We start from the raw sequence: 21,856 nt of genomic DNA, 5'->3' as shown, positions 1-21,856 counted from the left end.
ATCAAATACTATAAATATGTGTCCAACACTTTCCAAGGGTCAAGATCATAAAGAAATATTTGCAAATATTTGTAAACCTGTAATTATTTCACATTAAAAATTTAAAAGAACTTTTTAAAAATCTGCATATATGTCTCAAGTTTCATCCATGACACACATTTCAGGATTTCCATTCATCTGCCAATGGAAATTTAAGCTGTTTTTATGTGTTGGCTATTCTGAATAGTGGTGCAATGAACACTACAGTGCTATTATCTCTTTGAGATCCTGATTTTAATTCTTTTAGATAAACACCCAGAAGTAAAGCTGCTGGAGTTAAATGAAATAAACCAATCACAGGAGGACAAATACTGCATAATTCTATTTGTATAATGTATCTAAAATAGTCAAACTTATAAATCAGAGAGTAGCACGGTGGTTGCCAGGAACCAAAGGAGGGGGACAGCAGAGAATGGCTAAATAAAAGACATAAAGTGTCAAATACGCAAGGTAAAAAAGTTCTAGAGATTTGCTCTCCAGCATTGTCCCTACAATTACCAGTACTGTGTTGTACACTTAAATTATTTTTAAGAGGGTAGACTTCATGTTAAAAATAAAACATAAAATTTAAGTTTTAAACTGTCAATACAAAAAAAAAAGGATAAAATTATCTGAAAACTATGGTACACTGATAGTTACAAGAGAGCAAAAAAAATGGCATAAAGATATTATAAGGATAAATTAAAAATTAATGAATAATAAAGAATAATTTTGAGAAATATTTCCTTTGTGATCTGATGTTTGGAGAAGAAATAAATACACAAAATGTGTGTATTAGTTTCTTACTGCTGCTGTAACAAATAACAAATTCAGTGGCTTAAAACAACGTGAATTTATTCTCATAGTTCTGGAAGTCTGAGGTCCAAATGAAACTTACACAGTAAAACAAAGTTAGGAGTGGTTTGTTCTGGAAGCACTCAAAAAAAATTCACTTCCTTGCCTTTTCCAGCTTCTAAAAATTGTTCATTCCTTAGCTCATGGCTCTGTCCTCTTTCCAACCTCTTTTTTCCCATGATTCCATCTCCCAGTGCTGTCGTCAAATCTCCCTCTGCCTCCCTCTCGTAAGAATACTTGTAATTACACTGGGTCCACAAGAATGCTCTCCCCATATCAAGATCATCAAGTTAATCAAATCTGCAAATTCATGTTTACCATTTAAAGTAAAATATTCATAAATTTTAGGGATTAGGATATGTACATCTTTGGGGAAGGAAGGCTGAATAATGCCTTCCTTTATTTACTTATCTATGTACATAAATAAATGACTGGGGAAATATCCAATGCGATGTTAGCAATAGCTTTCTCTGGGTAAAAGAATTATTAGCAATTTTAATTTGTCTTGTTGTTTCTTTTCTAGAATGAACATGCATTACTACCATAATTGGGCCAAAAAAAAGGAGATTTTTAAAAGTGGTGCTCAGAGGACATTTTTCTTTTGATCTTTGATCTTTAACATGTTTTTCAAATGATTTACACTTAAGGATTAGGTAATTAGATTTATATGGCTATATATCTGTCTAAAAATGGCATATCTCATTTCTAATTCACTTCATAGGTATAGGACAAAAAAACATGTAAAATAATCTATCTCTCTTGCTAATCTTCTATGACTAGAACAAACCAAGGGTTGAATTCCAACATGCAGTAGCCAATTTTTTTTAGATAGTTCAGTCAGTACTGGACTAGCAGTCATGGACCAAAAAAAAAAAAAAAAAATGGCTGCTATTTACTGGGAAGAATTAATAACATGTTACATACAAAATTAAGGTCATGAATAAAGCACAGCATCAAAAAAAGGAGTCATGCAAACAGAATATCAAGAGGAAAGCCTTGAATATGTACAAAATACTTAAAGAGGTCAGATATTACAGCAAATTAATGATTAATTGGAAACGATGACTAAAAATTTAAATGCTGCAACAAAAGATCTTTTGAAAGAGATCTTGAACTATAAAGAAAGCTTCTGAGGACATCACATATGTGAGGCGATGAAAAGCAAATAGTGAGTATTTGTTTTAGTTTTTCAACAAAAGCTGCATGAACTACTGTATTTTCTGAGAAGATAATAACCAGTGGAAAAATCATCAAAACGTATATTAGAAATATCTATATAATCTGAGATGCAGGAAGGCAGACATCAGGTTCACAAATGAAAGTGATCTTGACTTGTGTATATCGATGATACTGTTCATACAAATTTCAGCTCAGAATAATTATTATATAAATGTTGAATTGTTTCAGAAGTTTTTAATTTGGATATTCTGAGAAAGAAACTGAAGCATTATTATTTGCTTTTTCATCAATTCATATTGTGTTTCACTTTTAATGGAGCATTCTCCACAGTATCTGAGGAGATGTGAACTGCAATCACCCATTCACCGACTGGGTTATGTTATGTAGGTTAACTAACCTTAGTGAAATATGATGCTGCAATGGGTATATAAAACTGCCTATCTTATAGGATTATTCTATGGGTTAAACATAATTATGCTAGTGTGTATTTGGCTTAGAAAAGACCATCTCATAAAATGAAGGCATTCAATCAATGTTATTTCTATTTCCTTATTCACCATATTGGCTCTGAATGAATTCTAAAAACTTCCAAAATATCAAACAGATTCTCATATGTATATTTATATATAACTACATATTTGTTCATAAATATATGAGTTCATGATTTTATATATTTCGTTCTATGTAGTTTCACTGTAAGCATCTTTGCCACAATCATATTTGTTGCGTAATTGGCCATAACGCAGATTTGCCATAAAAGAGAAAAAAAAATAACAGGTGACAGTTTGGCTTGACAGTCTTTTTTTGTTTTGTTTTGTTTTCTCACCTGGTGACAGTTTCGTTTCATTTCTCCATTGATTCAGTGCTCCCATTTTAAATCTTAGCCCTCATGATGGTCTATACATTGAGCCTGCGATTTCCACAGGACTTGGGAAAACTATCAACCGGTATGTGACAAGACAGCAAGAACAAGTAACAGTGTAGAACACTTTCACAACACAATATAAAGCCCAGTTACCAATGTGCATCCCAGGATTTAGAAACTGATATCTCTCTTAATGAAGGAAAAACTTTTAGCAAAAAAAGAAAAGATGTGATACTAAATGAGGAAACAAATCAACAAGCAAAAAAAAAAGTATAAAAAGCATGAACAAAAGACTTTGAAAACAAGTACTTAAGGACAACCAGCAAAATAAAATCTGTTATTTGTACAGTATTGCCATGAACCTACATACATTTTAAATGTGTTCAAATATTTTATGTTTCACAATAATTTTTAATTTTCTTAACAATTTTCATGTTTCATTATGCCCTTTTTAATTAATGTCCCTCTTGTATTTTTTGTGAGTTTACCTTTTATAACAAAATTGACTTACAGTCAATTAGTTATATGGTGAAAATGTTTGCAGCAAAGATGCTTATGATGAAAATATTGGACACATATATTTAGCCACCCTGAGGGTTTGATAAAGGGATGCACCTAGACTTTGACAAAAATATCAAGGATCCAAATATGAGTTTTTTAAATGTTTATTTATTTATTTTTGAGAGTATGTGAGTGGAGGAGGGGTTAAGAGAGAGAGAGAGAGAGAGAGAGAGAATCCAAGCAAGCTCCACACACAGCCCAGAGCCCAACATGGGGCTCGATCTCATGACCATGAGATCATGACCTAAACCGAAATCAAGAGTTGGACTCAAGCAACTAAGCCACCCAGGTGCCTCGAACATCCAAATACATTTTAAACAATATCATTTGTATAAATACCTGTATTTGCCAACTTTGACAACTATTTAGTAAATGATAAAATTTGTGTGAATATAAGTTCAAATATATTCACAGTCTCAGTGGTTCATACTTTACATGTAGCACCAGAAACAGGCCTCAGAAAACGAACTAAAATGGCTTCTTTCATGTGCTATTGACCTCATCAAGCTGACACATTGCAAGCAGACTGATTATCTTAAAATTAAAATTTAATATTTTAGTCTCCTCCTAACACCCTGCAATGGCTCCCATTTTTCTTACAATAAAGGTCCAAATCCTCTCATGTTCTATATAGCACCACATAATTTAGATCCTGCAAATCTCACATACTTCATCTCCTGCCTCTTTTCACCTAGTTCGATGTGTTTCTCACAGGCCATGTTCTTTCCAACCACAACCTTTGTGCTTGCTGCCCCACTGATTCCACATCCCCACCTCCCAACCCCACATTCGCACATCCACACCACCCTTCTATGCAGTCATCTTCACGTCAAAGCTCCATCGTGCTCTTGCCTGACCCAGTCCTATTCCCTGTCCCACAAATTAGGTCAGGTTCTCTTATAATATATTCCTGAAGCCTCTAGAATTCTCATTCAGAGTTCTTATGACAATCACATATCTAGGCAATTGTATAAGAGGTATAAGACCTATTTTCCCTACAGCTTTATAAGCATCAATGGAGCAGAACCCATTTTGTTCACCATAATATCCCCAGAGTCCACCAAAGTACTCAAAAAATATATGTTCAATGAATAAACAAAACTGAGTCAATTCCAATAATGAACTCTCTCACCAAGCTCTAACAGTGTAACTCTTCAGTAAATAAATTAAGGAGAAAAAAAAAATGTCACTCTTGTGAATATTAAATGAAATAATTAATATTAAATTGTTCTCTACAAGAAAAACATTCAATAAATACTAGTTTTTCTTCGCTTGCTGAACAGTACTATCCATGCTTAAAATTACTAAGATTTTCTATTGAGCTTGGAACATTTAGAATAATTCCAAAGGTAAAATCTGAAAGTTGAACATTTGCTAGATATGAGAGAAAAAGCACAGATACTTTGTTGTTACTCACAGTCTGAAAAGGACTGATTCTGTGGCCCTGAATATACACTTAAACTCATTAGGTCTTATTTTTTTCATTAATGAAAAAAGAAGATTGATGATGGTTACCAATGCTTATACATCACTGATTCTAATGTAGGGGCCTTCGTATAATGTGGCACGACTTCTTCAGAAGCCAACTTTCTTTGCTTCATAGTATCTTTAAGCAGCTGAACTATTATTCATTACTCTGTAATGACATATGGGAATCTGCGTAGATTTTATTTGAGGCAAACGTTCCATAGACTATGAGGAAAAACAAATCTTGAGACTCATTTTTATTCAAACGAATGCCTGATGCTTAAAGTTGTTTAATATAGATTTGTACTACTTTATGTAAATACATTTAAAAATTAATGTAAATTAGGGACACCTGGGAGGCTCGGTTGGTTAAAGCGTCCGACTCTTGACTTCAGCTAACATCATGATCTCACAGCTGGTGGGATTGAGCCCTGTGTCAGGCTCTGTGCTGACAGCACAGAGCCTGCTTGGGATTCTCTCTCTCTCTCTTTTCCCCTCCTGGCTCACTCGAGCTGTGCACACACTTTATCTCTCTCTCTCCAAGTAAATAAATAAACTTAAAAACTAAAAAAGTCAATAAATAAATGTAAAGCCACTTTTACTTGATTACCTATAACATGATCTCCAAACATTTTTGGTCAAATAACAATAGTTGCCTATATAGCCACAATATATGCATATTCACTTATGGGTTGATAATTTATATGTGTTCTATCATTATGTATTTAGTTAAAGCCTGCCTAAAAGATACAGAGTTTCATAAGTATGGGTTCCAACAAGAGAAGGTCCTAAGCCCACACACTTACATTCTATTGAATAAAGAAAACCTATGTTTACATAAACAATTAAACAAGTGAGATAATTTCATACTGTGTGTTAGGATGAGGGGAAAAATGGCTATTGTGAGTCCATCTTAGGTAGGAGTGGAATAGTGGCTAAAGTATCTGAGGCAGAAAAATGGTAAATGCAAAAGCCATGATCTAAGGTTTAGGATGATTAAAAACAAACAGATTGAGCCATTAAGAACTTTTATAAAAATAACATTATTGCCATAAAAACTGCCCAGTGTTCAGGAATCTAATCCTGGACTCTACTTTGTTCACCGATTCCTATGCCAATATGGGAACCAGTACTGTTAAAGTTATATTATGTCTGGAACTATCAAGTGGGCTTTTCTCACTATTTTTCTTTTTCATAATTTCACTGTGTATTCTAAAAGTGTATTATTTAAAATAAAATTTAAGGTAATTAACTTTAATGCATATCCTTCAAAAAACTGAACTGAATAAAATTCTAATTGTAAATTCATGATTAACCAAAATCACTTTGGTTAAATATGATATTTTCAAAGGAATACTTCTTATTTAAAAAGACAGTATAGATTTTTAAATTTTTAGATCCTCTTTTTATTTCCTTCAATAGATTGTTCTGTTTTATTCATATAAAAACATGTGAGATAATTTTATTACTAATTTTCGTCACTCTAGTTTTATTACCGTGATCAAGAGTATGGACTATAGACCCAGAATGCTGGATGGAAACTGGCTTTGTCATTTCCTGGCTCTGTGATTTTATAAAAATAAACTCTCTCTACCTCTGTTCCCTCAAACAAAAAATGTTGATAACTGGCATACCCTTCTCATTTGAAGATTAAAAAAGCTAATAAATATAAAAAGCTTACACTAGCCTGGCACAGTAAATGCTTAATAAATGTTAACTGGTGATATCATTATTTTAAAGTCAGGCGGTTGTTTTCCAGTTTGGACAAAAACTGTTTTATTTAATAAATATGCTAAATAATGAGGTAGATATCAGTGAGAAAAAAGTTGTTTGCCATAATATTATATACATTATAAGCTTTTATGTACAATCATTCTCATGACATGATGTATTTAGAAAGGCATGCAGTGCCTTCATTTGCCCATTCAGCATCTTTATAAATAAGGAGCTATTAACCCTTGCTTAAGGCAGACAGAGCCCCACACCGGGTTATATGGCTTAGTAAGAAAGATAAGTACAGGATATCAGCGCCCACTCTCTCTTGTAGCTAGGAACCTTTGCGGAGGAAACAGGCTGCACAACTCCCCTTGGGAGCGCTGGTGGCAGCTTTTCAGGCATTTTTATTGATTCCTTAAACTTTAATTATTTCTACAGTGAGTCTGTATTATTTACATAACTAGAATAATTTAACAGTTTCATTACAAAATATTTGCCAAATAAATTTTTCATCTCTCTTCTAGATTAATTGAATAGAAAATTTTCTCATCAGCTATTTTTACCTTTTTCATTAATTGTGCTATACTGCACTTCATTTTAAAATACGTTAACAACAGAAAGACAAATAAAGAAACTGATCCCATTCACAATTGCACCAAGAAGCATAAAATACCTAGGAATAAATCTAACCAAAGATGTAAAGGATCTGTATGCTGAAAACTATAGAAAGCTTATGAAGGTAATTGAAGAAGATTTAAAGAAATGGAAAGACATTCCCTGCTCATGGATTGGAAGAATAAATATTGTCAAAATGTCAATACTCCCCAAAGCTATCTACACACTCAATGCAATCCCAATCAAAATTGCACCAGCATTCTTCTCGAAACTAGAACAAGCAATCCTAAAATTCATATGGAACCACAAAAGGCCCCGAATAGCCAAAGTAATTTTGAAGAAGAAGACCAAAGCAGGAGGCATCACAATCCCAGACTTTAGCCTCTACTACAAAGCTGTCATCATCAAGACAGCATGGTATTGGCACAAAAACAGACACATAGACCAATGGAATAGAATAGAAACCCCAGAACTAGACCCACAAACGTATGGCCACCTCATCTTCGACAAAGCAGGAAAGAACATCCAATGGAAAAAAGACAGTCTCTTTAACAAATGGTGCTGGGAGAACTGGACAGCAACATGCAGACGGTTGAAACTAGACCACTTTCTCACACCATTCACAAAAATAAACTCAAAATGGATCAAGGACCTGAATGTGAGACAGGAAACCATCAAAACCTTAGAGGAGAAAGCAGGAAAAGACCTCTCTGACCTCAGCCGTAGCAATCTCTTACTCGACACTTCCCCAAAGGCAAGGGAATTAAAAGCAAAAGTGAATTACTGGGACCTTATGAAGATAAAAAGCTTCTGCACAGCAAAGGAAACAACCAACAAAACGAAAAGGCAACCAACGGAATGGGAAAAGATATTTGCAAATGACATATCGGACAAAGGGCTAGTATCCAAAATCTATAAAGAGCTCACCAAACTCCACACCCGAAAAGCAAATAACCCAGTGAAGAAATGGGCAGAAAACATGAATAGACACTTCTCTAAAGAAGACATCCGGATGGCCAACAGGCACATGAAAAGATGTTCAGCGTCGCTCCTTATCAGGGAAATACAAATCAAAACCACACTCAGGTATCACCTCACGCCAGTCAGAGTGGCCAAAATGAACAAATCAGGAGACTATAGATGCTGGAGAGGATGTGGAGAAACGGGAACCCTCTTGCACTGTTGGTGGGAATGCAAATTGGTGCAGCCGCTCTGGAAAGCAGTGTGGAGGTTCCTCAGAAAATTAAAAATAGACCTACCCTATGACCCAGCAATAGCACTGCTAGGAATTTATCCAAGGGACACAGGAGTACTGATGCATAGGGGCACTTGTACCCCAATGTTCATAGCAGCACTCTCAACAATAGCCAAATTATGGAAAGAGCCTAAATGTCCATCAACTGATGAATGGATAAAGAAATTGTGGTTTATATACACTATGGAATACTACGTGGCAATGAGAAAAAATGAAATATGGCCTTTTGTAGCAACGTGGATGGAACTGGAGAGTGTGATGCTAAGTGAAATAAGCCATACAGAGAAAGACAGATACCATATGGTTTCACTCTTATGTGGATCCTGAGAAACTTAACAGGAACCCATGGGGGAGGGGAAGGAAAAAAAAAAAAAGAGGTTAGAGTGGGAGAGAGCCAAAGCATAAGAGACTGTTGAGAACTGAGAGCAAACTGAGGGTTGATGGGGGGTGGGAGGGAGGAGAGGGTGGGTGATGGGTATTGAGGAGGGCACCTTTTGGGATGAGCACTGGGTGTTGTATGGAAACCAATTTGACAATAAATTTCATATATAAGTAAAAAAATAAAATAAAATAAAATAAAGTAAAATAAAATAAAATAAAATACATTAAAATATTAAATAATTCTGAAATAAACATCTAAAAATTACTGGGATATAAGCTTAAAGAAATTTAACAGAAACACTGATGAATCACAGAATAAAGGTTAAAATCCAACCATGTGGTTAATTTATGTTTTCTCTGATAATCCTCAATCCATCATGTCTTCAATCTGTGAAATGAAAGAATTTAGATTCTCTGTGTTTATCTAGGTCACTTCCGTATTTGCAGATGGACCAGCTAGATCCTACTGAAATAGCTGTTTGATGTATTGATCTATTGATCAATGGCTAAACAGTTATAGAAAACACTAACAGGGGCGCCTGGGTGGCGCAGTCGGTTAAGCGTCCGACTTCAGCCAGGTCACGATCTCGTGGTCCGTGGGTTCGAGCCCCGCGTCAGGCTCTGGGCTGATGGCTCAGAGCCTGGAGCCTGTTTCCGATTCTGTGTCTCCCTCTCTCTCTGCCCCTCCCCCGTTCATGCTCTGTCTCTCTCTGTCCCAAAAATAAATAAAAGTTGAAAAAAAAATAAAAAAAAAAAAAGAAAACACTAGCAAAATACATTATATTTAATTTAAAATGGGAAAATTCCTTTATTCCCATTTTAGAACAAAACACAAAATAATCATGTTAAGTATAAGGTTAATTCAAGATTTAATTTCATTGTTTGTATGACATAACATTTTAGAAAATTAAATTGGGATTGGTACTCATAATTTAAAGCTATACTAACATTTATTAGAAATATCTCTCATATATCAAACAAAAGAAAAAATTCAAATCCTTAAATAATATGCTTATAACTAATCTTTCAGTACAAACCATAAACACTAATAAACACTAAATATATCAATAATAACCTACAGAGTTTACAGTGGTACAAATGGATACCTATTTAATTTTTTTAGTAATGTAAACTAACATAAGATGTGATGAGTGGCAGAAGCAAGCACTGAATGTGACAGTAATTAAATTCCTTACTCCTTTTAAAAGAGAGAATGTATTATTATCATCACAAAATTGTATGCTGAACTCTAAAGAGCAACAGAATTGAAAATAAAACAGTAATTTTTCAAAAATTAAAAGGTGAAATAAGCCAAAATATTTTTCGTTTTAAACTGAACTTAAAAAAAAAAAACAAAAAAACAAAAAACAAAAAACTAAGGTCTTCCTCCTTAGTAGAGTGGCAAATATCCACACCTGTCACATGGGAGACCGGGGTTGAGCACCTGAGTGGCTCAGTCGATTAAGTGTCCAACTCTAGATTTCCCACTCAGGTCATGATCTCATGGTCGTGATATCCAGCCACGTGTGGAGCTCCCCCCTGGGCATGGAGCCTGCTTGGGATTCTCTCAGTCCTTCTCTCTTTACCTCTCCCTTACTTACATATATGAGCACCTGCTCTCTCTTGCTCTCTCTCTCTCTCTCTCTCAAAAATAAAGTGTTAAAAAAAAAAAAAAAAGACTACTAAGAGCAGGGGCACCCAGGTGGCTCAGTCAGTTGAGCATCCTACTCTTGATTTCAGCTCAGGTCAAGATCTCAGGGGGAGATCGAGCCCCAGTGATGGGCATTGCGCAGAAAGCACAGAGCCTGCTTCGGATTCTCTCTCTCCACCTCTGTCTGCCCCACTCCTGTTCATATTCTCCCTCTCTCTCTCTCTCTCTCTGTCAAAAATAAATAAACTTTAAATAAATAAATAAATAAACAAACAAACAAACAAACCTACTAAGACTGTCTAAAGGATACAACTGCTGGTATATTACTTTCAATTAAGTTAACACCACATTGCACTCAATTGCTTTAAGCCACAGTGTGGGCCTGCATTTTAAATTTCACTCTGATCTTTAAAATCAGTATAGTTTCCATTAACACTATTACAAGAACTACTGACCTTTTCTTTAAACACCATTTCTTTCAAATGTTATTAAGCTTTAAGGGTCTTCAAACAAGTGACAAGGCTGCCATCTAGTGCTTTATGACTATTCCTTTTACATTTTTAAGAAAGTTAGAATCCTACATAATCTAAAGATGAGCTATCCAACGCTTGGTGACCACTATTCACACGTGACTATTGAGTAATTGAAATGTGACTGATTTGAATGGAGACTGCTATAATTATAGAATTCAAATTGTATTTCAGACGTAGTTTGAAAAAAACACTAAAGACAAAAACCTCATTGATGATTTTTTATAATGGTACATGTTAAACTGACATCTCAGATATGTTGAGTTAAATAAAGTAGACTATTAAAATTCATTTTACCTGGGGGTGCCTCAGTGACTCTGTTGGTTAAGCATCCTACTCTTGATTTCGGCTCAGGTCATAGTCTCATGGTTGGTGAGAGTGAGCCCCGAGTGGGGCTCTGAACTGACAGCACAGAGCCTGCTTGGGATTCTCTCTCTCCCCTCTCTCTCTGCTCGTCCAACACACGCATCCTCTCTATCAAAATGAATAAACTTAAAAAAATTAATTTCACCTGTTTCCTTTAACTTTTTTAATGTAGCTACTAGAAAATTTAAGGGGCTCCTGGGTGGCTCAGTCAATTAAGAGACCGACTTCAGCTCAGGTCATGATCTTCCAGTTAGTGAGTTTGAGCTCCACATCGGCCCCTCTTTAGTCAGCACAGAGCCCTCTTTGGATCTTCTGTCTCCCCCTCTCCCTGCCCCTCCCCTGCCTTGCACACACACTCTCTCTCTCAAAATAAATAAGCATTAAATTTTTTTAAATTACATATATGGCTCATATTATATTTATATTGGATAGCATTGATCTAGAAGAAAAATTATCTTAGTCATAAAAACCAATTTGAGCATCAGTAAGGTTAATAATTGAAAATGGATTTAAACATATTAAATATGTATGAGTCCATAAGTTTATCATGAAAAGAAACATCGTCATGTTTGAGAGATACTGAATAATTCTTTACTTTGAAAACTGGTAAGTAAAAACAACTAATATTACATTTATCATGCATTTCCTATATGAACTGTATCAATGAGTAACCAAATAACTGATGAGAGGAAATTTATTTTTAGAGAAGTTTTCTAATCAAGAAATAAAGAAGGTATTGAAATATCACTTTTGCAACACCTAATCAATTACAATCTAAACACTGATCATCAGTGTCTGCTAAGAACTATGTGGAAAATAATGTTAATAAGAAACAATAACAATTAGGGCACCTGGGTGGCTCAATCAGTTGAGTGGCTGACTTCAGCTCAGGTCATGATCTCAGAGTTCACGAGATCGGGCCCTGTGTCAGGCTCTGTGCTGACAGCTCGGAGCCTGGAGCCTGCTTCGGATTCTGTGTCTCCCTCTCTCTTCGCCCCCCCTCCCGGCTCTCTTTCTCTCTCTCTCAAATAAATAAATAAACATTAAGAACTTTTTAAAGAAACAATAACAATTAAAAAGTATATAAAAAGGAAATTACTAAATGACCAGACCCCAAAATTTTCTTTGAATTCAGCCAACCTTTAAAGTTCACTTAATATTTAACCATTTCTGTTTTAAAAGGGGTCATCAATCTACTCAAATTCATTTTTAAAAGCTATTACCATAATTACCCAATACGAAAATGGAAAATAAAAACTAAAACCTTACAGTCAAACATCATTTCATTAGAGAAAAAAGTACAATGGTAGTCTGTATTCATTTATACTGAAAATAATCCTAAATAGAATATGAACAACTAATATTTAGCAGTGTTCCAAAAAACAATATTCCATGCCTATGTTTGGTTTATCCCAGAATTCAAAGATATTTAACATTAGGAAATTTACTAATACAACTTCACACATAATAAGGTAAAGGAAAAAGTCATTCATAATAAAATCTTATAGAACACTAATGTGGATAACTTTTTTTAACTTGCTAAAGGAAATGTTCCATAAATTATTTCAAACTCTCTACTTGATGGTCCTGTCTACTACCATCACCTTGACTCAGCACTTAGAGATCACAAGTGTCCCAGTAAGGGGTTAAAAAAAACTTTAAAGATAGAAGTATTGTCAGCAGAGCTTTCTTTTGCTTACATTTTCATAGTAAATGTTTTTCCACCCCTTCACATTCAATTTTTATGTGTCTTTAGGTCTGAGTTAAGTCTCTTGTAAGAAACATAAAGATGGGCCTTTCTTTTTTATCCATTTAGTCACCCTATGTCTTGACTGGAGCATTTAGTCCATTTCCATTTAAAGTAATTATTAATAAGTATGTACTTATTGCCAATTTGTTACTTGTTTTATGATTGTTTTTGTCTTCTTCTCTGTTCACCTCTTGTCTTACTCTCTTCCCTATGGTTTAAAGTTTTCTTTAGTGTTATGCTTGGATTCCTTTCCCTTTACTTTCTGTGTATCTATTATAGGTTTTGACTTGTGGTTACCATTAAGTTCACATGTAACATCTTATGCATACAGCAGTCTATATTAAGTTGATGGTTGCTTAAGTTTGAACCTATTCTAAAAACACTAAATTTTTACTACCCTCCCCACATTTTATGTATATGGTATCATACTTTACATCTTTTTCTTTCGTGAATCCCTTGACTGGTTTTTGTAAATATAATTGATTTTTCAGTTCCTGTGCTTTAATATCCATATTGGTTTCATAAGTAATTTATCTACTACATTTATTATAGGTTTATATTTACCTGTAAAATTTTCTTTCATAATCTTACTCTAGATTATGACCTTTTCCTTCCACTTGAAGAATATCCTTTAATATTTCTTGTAAGGATGGTTTAGAGGGGATGAACTCCTTTAGCTTTTCTTAGAGAAACTCTTTTTTGTTTTTGTTTGTTTTTTGTTTTTGTTTAGAAAAATTTCTTTCTACTCTGAATGACAGCTTTGATAGATAGAGCATTCTTGGTTGCAGCTTTTTTCCTTTCAACATTTAGACTATACCATGCTACTCCCTCTGGCCTGCAAAGTTTCTGCTGAAAAACCAGCTGATAGCCTTATGGGGTTTCCCCTGTATGTAGCTGTTCTTTCTTGATGTTTATAAATCTTTTTGTCACTTAATCATTCTGCATTTTACTTTGGACCTCTGTGGGTTAATTTTGGGGGTAAGACTATTTATGTTGAACAAAAGAGACTTTAAACAAATACTAACAAGAGAGAAAGAAGGACACTACATACTCATAGAGAGAACAATCCAAAAAGAGGATATATCAATTGTAAATATCTACACACCCAACATGGGAGCACTTAAATACATAAAGCAAATATTAACAGAAATAAAGGAAGAAATTAATAGTAACACAATAATAGTGAGGGGATTTTAACACCCTACTCACACCAATGGATGGGTCATCAAGACAGAAAATCAGTAACAGTGGCTTTGAATGATTGATTGAACCATAAAGACCTAATAGATATATTCAGAACACTCCATCCAAAACAAAAACAAAAACAAAAACAAAAAGAGTACACATTGTTTTCAAGTGTACATGGAATATTATCCAGAATAGATCACATATTAGACCATAAAACAAGTGTCAATAAATCAAAAAATATTGAAATCACATCATGCATCTTTCCAAACACAAGGGTATGAGACTAGAAATTAATCACAAGAAAAAATCTGGATAGAAAAGAAATACATGGAGGCTAAACAACATTCAAGTAAACAATAAATGGATCAACCAAGAAGTCAAATAGGAAATAAAAAATACAAAGAGACAAATAAAAATGAAAATACAATGATCCAAAACCTTGGGATACAGCAAAAGCTGTTCTAAGAGGGAAGTTTATAGTAATACAGGCTAACTTCAAGAAAAAAAAAAAGAAAACTCAACTAAGCAACCTAACTTTGCTAGAAAAAGAAGAACAAACAAAACTAAACTAGAAGGAAGGAAAGGAAATGATTAGAGCAGAAATAAATTTTAAAAAGCTAAACAACAGAAAATATCAATGAAAAATCAGGAGCTGGTTCTTTGAAAAGGTAAACAAAATTAATAAACCTTTAGCAGACTCATCAAGGCACATAAATAAAATCAGAAAACAGAAAGAGGAGAAATAACAACCAATACCACAGAAATACAAAGGATTATAACAGAATATTATGAAAAATTCTAGCCAATAAATTGGACAACCTGGAAGAAATACATTCCTAGAAACATATAACCTTCCAAAACTGAATCAAGAAGAAATAGAAAATTTGAATAGAGTGATTACTAGCAAAGAAATTGAGTCAGTAATCAAAAAACTCTGAAGAAATCTTGATAGAGGGAATAAAACTGTCTTTATTTGCATATAATATAATTAACTGCATTAAAAACCAAACAAATCTGTAAACAATAAGAACTAATAACGAGTTCATTAAAGTTTATGAATATTAGATTAGTGTATTAAAATGAATTTAATGTTTATATATCAAATATAAGTAAACAATGTAATTTTATTTAAGTTTATTTATTTATTTTGAGAAAGGGAGAGAGAGAGAGAGAGAATGGGAGGGGAAGAGAGGGAATCCAAGCAGGCTCTGTACTGTCAGTGCAGAGCCCAATGCTGGGCTCAAACTCACGAAAAGCAAGATCATGACCTGAGCCAAAATCAAGAGTTGGACACTTAACTGTCTGAGCCACCCAGATGTCCTGAAAATGTAATTTTAAAAGATACTATTTAAATGGCAACAAAATTATTAGGAAACTTAGTATTTTACACATCTAACAAAACATGTTCAAGACAAGGACACAGGAAATGGAGCTCAACATTATCAGTCGTAAGAGAAATACAAATTAAAGACACAAGATACTACTACATATACTCTACAATAGCTATAATCAAAAAAACAGTATTAAGTGTTGAGGATATGGAATCACTGAAGCATTTATAAATTTCGGGAAGTTAAAATTGTATAGCCATACTGTAAAATCATTTGGCAGTTACTTAAAAAGTCAAACATGAGTTTATCACATGACCCAGCAATTTCACTTATAGGAATCTACCCAAGGATAATAAAATTACATATCTACACAAAGACTGTGTGAATTATATCAACATTTTTCATAACAGTCAAAGGCTAGACACAATCCCAATGCCCATCTACTGATAAACAACAAAAAAAAATGGTATATCTACATGTTGTAGCATTTATTCCTTTTACAAACTAAAACTGCTATATTAACAAAGTAAAATACAAGGGGCGACTGAGTGGCTCAGTCGGTTAAGCATCCAGGTTCAGCTCAGGTCATGATCTCGCAGTTTGTGGGTTCGAGCCCCACATCAGGCTCTGTGCTGACAGCTCAGAGCCTGGAGCCTGCTTCAGATTCTATGTCTCCCTCTCTCTCTCTGCCCCTCCCCTGCTCATGCTCTGTCTCTCTTTCTCTCAAAAAGTAAATAATAAAATATTAAAAAAAATATATATTTAAGTAAAATACAAATACCTTGTGATCATCTCAATTGATGCAGAAAAAATATATGACATAAACAAAACACCCATTCCTAACAATAGTCCTCAGCAGAGCAGGACTAGAAGAGAACTTCCTCTAGCGGATAAAGGCATCTAGGAAAAACCTCCATCATATTTAATAGTGAAAGACTGAATCTTTTCTCTCTGAAATCAACAACACAACTAGAATATCCCCATGTTCATCACATCTTGTCACATGGTACCAGACATAATAGTCAATGCAATAATGCAAAAAATAAAAAAAATTTTTAAATAATTAAAGGTAGCCAGAAAGAAAAAGAAGAAATCAAATTCTATTAATTACAAAGCACATTACAGTCTGCATCAAAAATATAATGGAATCTACCAGAAAGGCTCTAGAACTAACAGGGAAGTTTAGCAAAGCTGAAGGATAAAAATCACCACAAAAATCAACTGTACTTGTATACATCAGACACAATTAAAAATCACATTTTAAAAAAACATTATTTACAGCAGCATTATAAATTATACAACAGCAAGTATAAAATATGTAGGGATAGGGGCGCCTGGGTGGCGCAGTCGGTTAAGCGTCCGACTTCAGCCAGGTCACGGTCCGTGAGTTCGAGCCCCGCGTCAGGCTCTGGGCTGATAGCTCAGAGCCTGGCGCCTGTTTCCGATTCTGTGTCTCCCTCTCTCTCTGCCCCTCCCCCGTTCATGCTCTGTCTCTCTCTGTCCCAAAAATAAATAAACGTTGAAAAAAAAATTAAAAAATAAATAAAAAATAAAAAAAAATATGTAGGGATAAATCTGACAAAAACCATGACAGATCTGCTCAGTGAAAAATAACAAATATTGCTGAGAATAAATTAAAAAATAATTAAGTTTAAAAAAGAGATATACTAGGTTGATGGGTCAGAAGACTCACTATAGTTAAGAATGGATTCTCCCCAAACTGATCTATAAGCCAAACACAATCTCAATCCAAATTCTAGTATGTATTTTGGCAAAATTTACCAAGCAGATTCTAAAATTCACATGTAACCACAAAAGAAATGGAGTCAAGTCTGAAATAGGTTTGAAATAGAAGGATGAAGTCGGAAAATAAATGATACATAATTTCAAGACTTATTACTAACTACAGTAGTTGTAACAGTACTATTTTGGCACAAAAGCAGGCAAATTAATTAACAGAACACAATAGAGATTCCAGAAATAGTCTTTAACGTCTTATCCACATATATGGGCAACTGATTTTAAACAAAGTTTAAACAAAAACAAAATTGCAAAAGCAATTAATTGGTTAAAATAAAGTCTTTAAAGAAACAGTGCTAGAAAACTTAGATATCCACATGAAGAAAAAAAATCCATCTCTTGATGTATATACAAATATTAACTCAAAATAGACTGTATCTTAAGTAGAAAACATAAAAATACAAAACTTCTAGAAGAAAAAGGAGAAAATCTTTGTGATCTTAGGTCAAGCTAAGATTTCTCAAAAGAACAAACTGATAAATTGAAGTTTATCATAATTAAAAATCATCTTCAAAAAAAAAAAAAACTTCTCTTCAAAAAAAACACTTCTAATAGAGTGAAAACACAAGGCACAAGCTAAAAAAAATAATTTGTAAATCATATATCAAATAAAATATTTGCATCTGGAATACATAAAGTACTCTGAAAACTCAATGATATAACAACCCGATTTTTAAAAGAGGACAACAGATTTAAACACACTTCACCAAATAAAATATACATATGGCAAATAATCATATGAATAAATGCTTAATATCATCACTCATTAAAGAAATGTAAATAAAATGAGAATTAGATACTCTTGCACACCTGTTGGAACGACTAAAACTAAAAAGATTAACTATATGAAATATTGAAAGATTTGAAGAACTGAAATGAAATTCTTACACTGCTGGTGGAAATACAAAAAGGTACAATCATTTGAAAAACTCTTTGCTTTCTACTTAAAAAGTTAAACATACATCCACCACGTAATCACTACCCAGTGATAGTATCATTTAGTAAAAAATCAGCACAGCTTTTTAGTGATGACCAAAAACGCCCCCTAAAAAAATCTATCACAAAATTCTATTTGTTCAAAATTTAATCAAATTGAAAAGATTACATTAAATCCAGCTCAGTTTACTCAAGTCCTATGTTTGTTTCCATTTTCAGAATAAGATCTATTGCTATGTTACTCTTCAAATGTAGAAAAAAAATGCACCAAACACAAAGGCAAAAAGACTGCCTTTCCTAGCAATATATAAGGAGTTGTACTCTATTTAAGAAACAGAAATGGTAACATATTAATGACAACATCGGAACGCAAGGTGAATTTTGTTATCTGCAAAATCACCTAAAACTAATTTTATAAATTATTTAAAAATGAAAAAAAAAACAGATACTTACAATAACATGTGCCTCTAAGTGGATTACCAACATAGCGATTTTCAGAATCACACCTGTAGGAACAATAAACTCATTTACTACTGATCCACAAAATTCAAAAGCTCTGTATCTTTCTTCCAGCAAGAAAGTAATTAAACTCCACATTAAAACATTTTTAAAAACTATTCTATTAATCGAAGTTTTAACAACAAATCTTCACAGTAAATAATGTAGAAAGCCAATATTTGAGCATGAGTCAAGAGAAGAAACAGTGAAGACAAATAAATACCCATGCAAGATGAGAAAAGGGAATGTCACACAAGGCAGATGGGTTAAGACTAGAGTTTGGGGATATGTAATCTTCCTTAATAATGAGAAGAAACTGAAAGTCTTGATAAAGATATGGTGACAATTTTAGGTAAAGGAAGAAAATTGTGGAAATTCATAAATCTACACCATTTTCTTACTTTTGGTATTCTTGGAAATTAATATATTTTCCCCCAATTTCTACATAATGAATCTGTATTTTAGAACAGATCTCCTCAATTGTGTATCAAAGAAAAGGGTTTTTTTCTAAATCATCCAACCCTAAATTAAGAAGCTCAAACTCTGAACTTACGTAAACATATTACAAAAAAATGGAAGAACATAAGAGCATTCTGAATCATGAATTCTAATTTAAATTCTTCACAATTATGGTTAATTACAGCAGTGGGGGAAGATTATAAGTATTTTCAAAATTTCTGAAGTTCACATTTTTATGTCCCTGTTTCTAGAATTCAGTAAAAATGACAGTTAGTGCCTAACAGAGATACACCTTGATTTTATATAATGTTTCTTCTTGAAACACCCTCCAAAATAAATTATTATAAAATGGTATATACACCAGGCTAACTGAAATCAGTGACTTAATATTTAAAGTATATATAAAAGTTTAAAAGATGAGAAAGATATTTTCAAAATATCTTTAGTTCTTTTTTTAAATGTTTATTTTTGAGAGAGAGAGTGCACACACACAAGTGCAGTAAAGGGCAGAGAGAGGGAGAAAGAATCCCGAGCCACATCCACACTGTCAGCACAAAGGCAGATGCAGGGGCTCGATCTCAGGAACCAGATCATGACCTGAGTCAAAATCAAGAGTAGGATTTTTAACTGACTGAGCCACCCAGGCACCCCCAAAAAATGTCTTTAGTTTTAATAGTTAATCAGAGCAGAGGAATAATTTTAATACATACTTTTTAATTAATGAAAGGCCAACAATTGAGACTAATAAGCTAAATAATCAAGTTACATTCTGAATGCATTTTTCACCCATGTGTCACTAGTTTTTTTATTTATACATAGAACTGAGTAAAAGAGTAAATCTTTATTTACACTGACTACAAAATTAAAGTAGAAATATAATAGTCCTATATACCACTCACTTTATTCTCTGTGAAACAAAGAAAGTTTGGGGGTTAGGTTTCCTTTGACTTCCCCAAAAGCAATTTCAAAATGTGTGATATATAGTAGTTTTCTAGCAAGAAAATGATCACACTCATTGTTGCTGGGTTAAGCACTTCAGGTTCTCTACTATTTCTATACTCTTGTTCCTTCCTTTAGGCTCACCTCCATAAATTCCATCACTTTGTACCCAGTATATACATATACTAAAGGATTGATTTACAATACTGTTATAATTCTTTTGTCTGTCACAAAAAAATAAATTTGACTTGCTGCAAATGTTCTCAATACTACGTTCAGAACAGGAATATATTCAATATAATAGTGTCTGCATTGCTAGGCATGATATTCCCTCTGCATCTCATTTGTTTAAATAGATGGCTTTCAAAGTACCACAGCAATCTAAAATAACGAACTTTAACAAATGTAAGGATTTCAGGTACTTTTTAATTGATCTATATGTTGACTTTAAGAGCTCCAGATACAAACCTATCTTCCCATATGGAAGTTTATGGTTTTTATTTTTTTGATAATACTATTATTCAAATTAGTTAACCTTCAACATAAAATAATTTTTATAAAGGAATGGTTAAAATTTTATTTTCTCCAAACCATAAATTTTCTCAGGAGAATGAAATTACATGCTCTTCTTTAGGAAGTGATTTTTGCTAGCTTTCATTTTCTCAAATGAAGAGTTTTAACATAAATAAGGAATTAGCACCACCTCATTAAAAATTAAGCTGAGAGGCTTTATAGAGTTCTTGAAGGTATCTAATATAAGAATTATATTCTCTTTTAAGTTTTCAAACTCAAAAAAGCAAAGTAGAATCACATATTGTCTTACATTCTTTATATTAATAAGTACTGAATTTTGATCGTATTAAAAGTATTTTTGAAATGTGTAATTATGAGTTGAATTTAAACAACAATTTTTGAAAGTTTGATTTCAGCTGTCATTTAAAAAAACTACAAATGGCTACAAATAACTAAGGAAACCAATAGTTCCAAAGGAAACATAATGGAACTTTTGGCATAAAACTCAGTCTGCAAAACACAAAAGCAGGCACAAATATATGCAAACGCATTCTTTAATTTTCATAGGGACATCTCAACATCATCAGAATGGCAGTTAATTTGAAAGATAATGTTCAATTTTATCTAATAAAAATTCCAATAGGCTTTAAAGGAGCCAGAAAAATTGATCTTAATGTTCACATGCATAAGTAAATATATAATAGCCCAAGTAATCATTGATAGATGAATGGATAAAAATATGGTATATACAATAGAATATTATTCAGCCATAAAGAATGAAATCTTGCCATTTTCAACAACATGGATGCCTAGAGAGTATAATGCTAAGTGAGATAAATCAGTCAGAAAAAGACAAATACCATATAATTCACCCATAAGTGGAATTAAAAAAAAAAAAAAAACAAGCAAAGGAAAATAAGAGAGAGAAAGAGAGAGAGAGAGAGAGAGAAACCAAGAAATAGACTCTTCAACTATAGAGAACA

General features: G+C 33.3%; 1 protein-coding gene across 2 annotated transcripts in view; it reads right to left on the bottom strand.

The window, feature by feature from the left end:
* Positions 1-21,856, bottom strand: part of ATRNL1 (attractin like 1) — a 788,891-nt gene that overhangs the window by 503,940 nt on the left and 263,095 nt on the right. For both annotated transcript variants that reach the window (XM_040486565.1, XM_040486566.1), the window contains exon 21: positions 18,918-18,970. In XM_040486565.1, the coding sequence (XP_040342499.1) occupies positions 18,918-18,970 (53 nt within the window). The remainder of the gene's footprint in view (positions 1-18,917; positions 18,971-21,856) is intronic.

This window comes from Herpailurus yagouaroundi, unplaced genomic scaffold (assembly GCF_014898765.1).
Source record: "Herpailurus yagouaroundi ecotype Mexico unplaced genomic scaffold, PumYag 163, whole genome shotgun sequence".
Lineage (NCBI taxonomy): Eukaryota > Metazoa > Chordata > Mammalia > Carnivora > Felidae > Herpailurus > Herpailurus yagouaroundi.
Note: the sequence above shows the minus strand (reverse complement) of the source record. Positions and strands in the feature narration are given on the sequence as shown.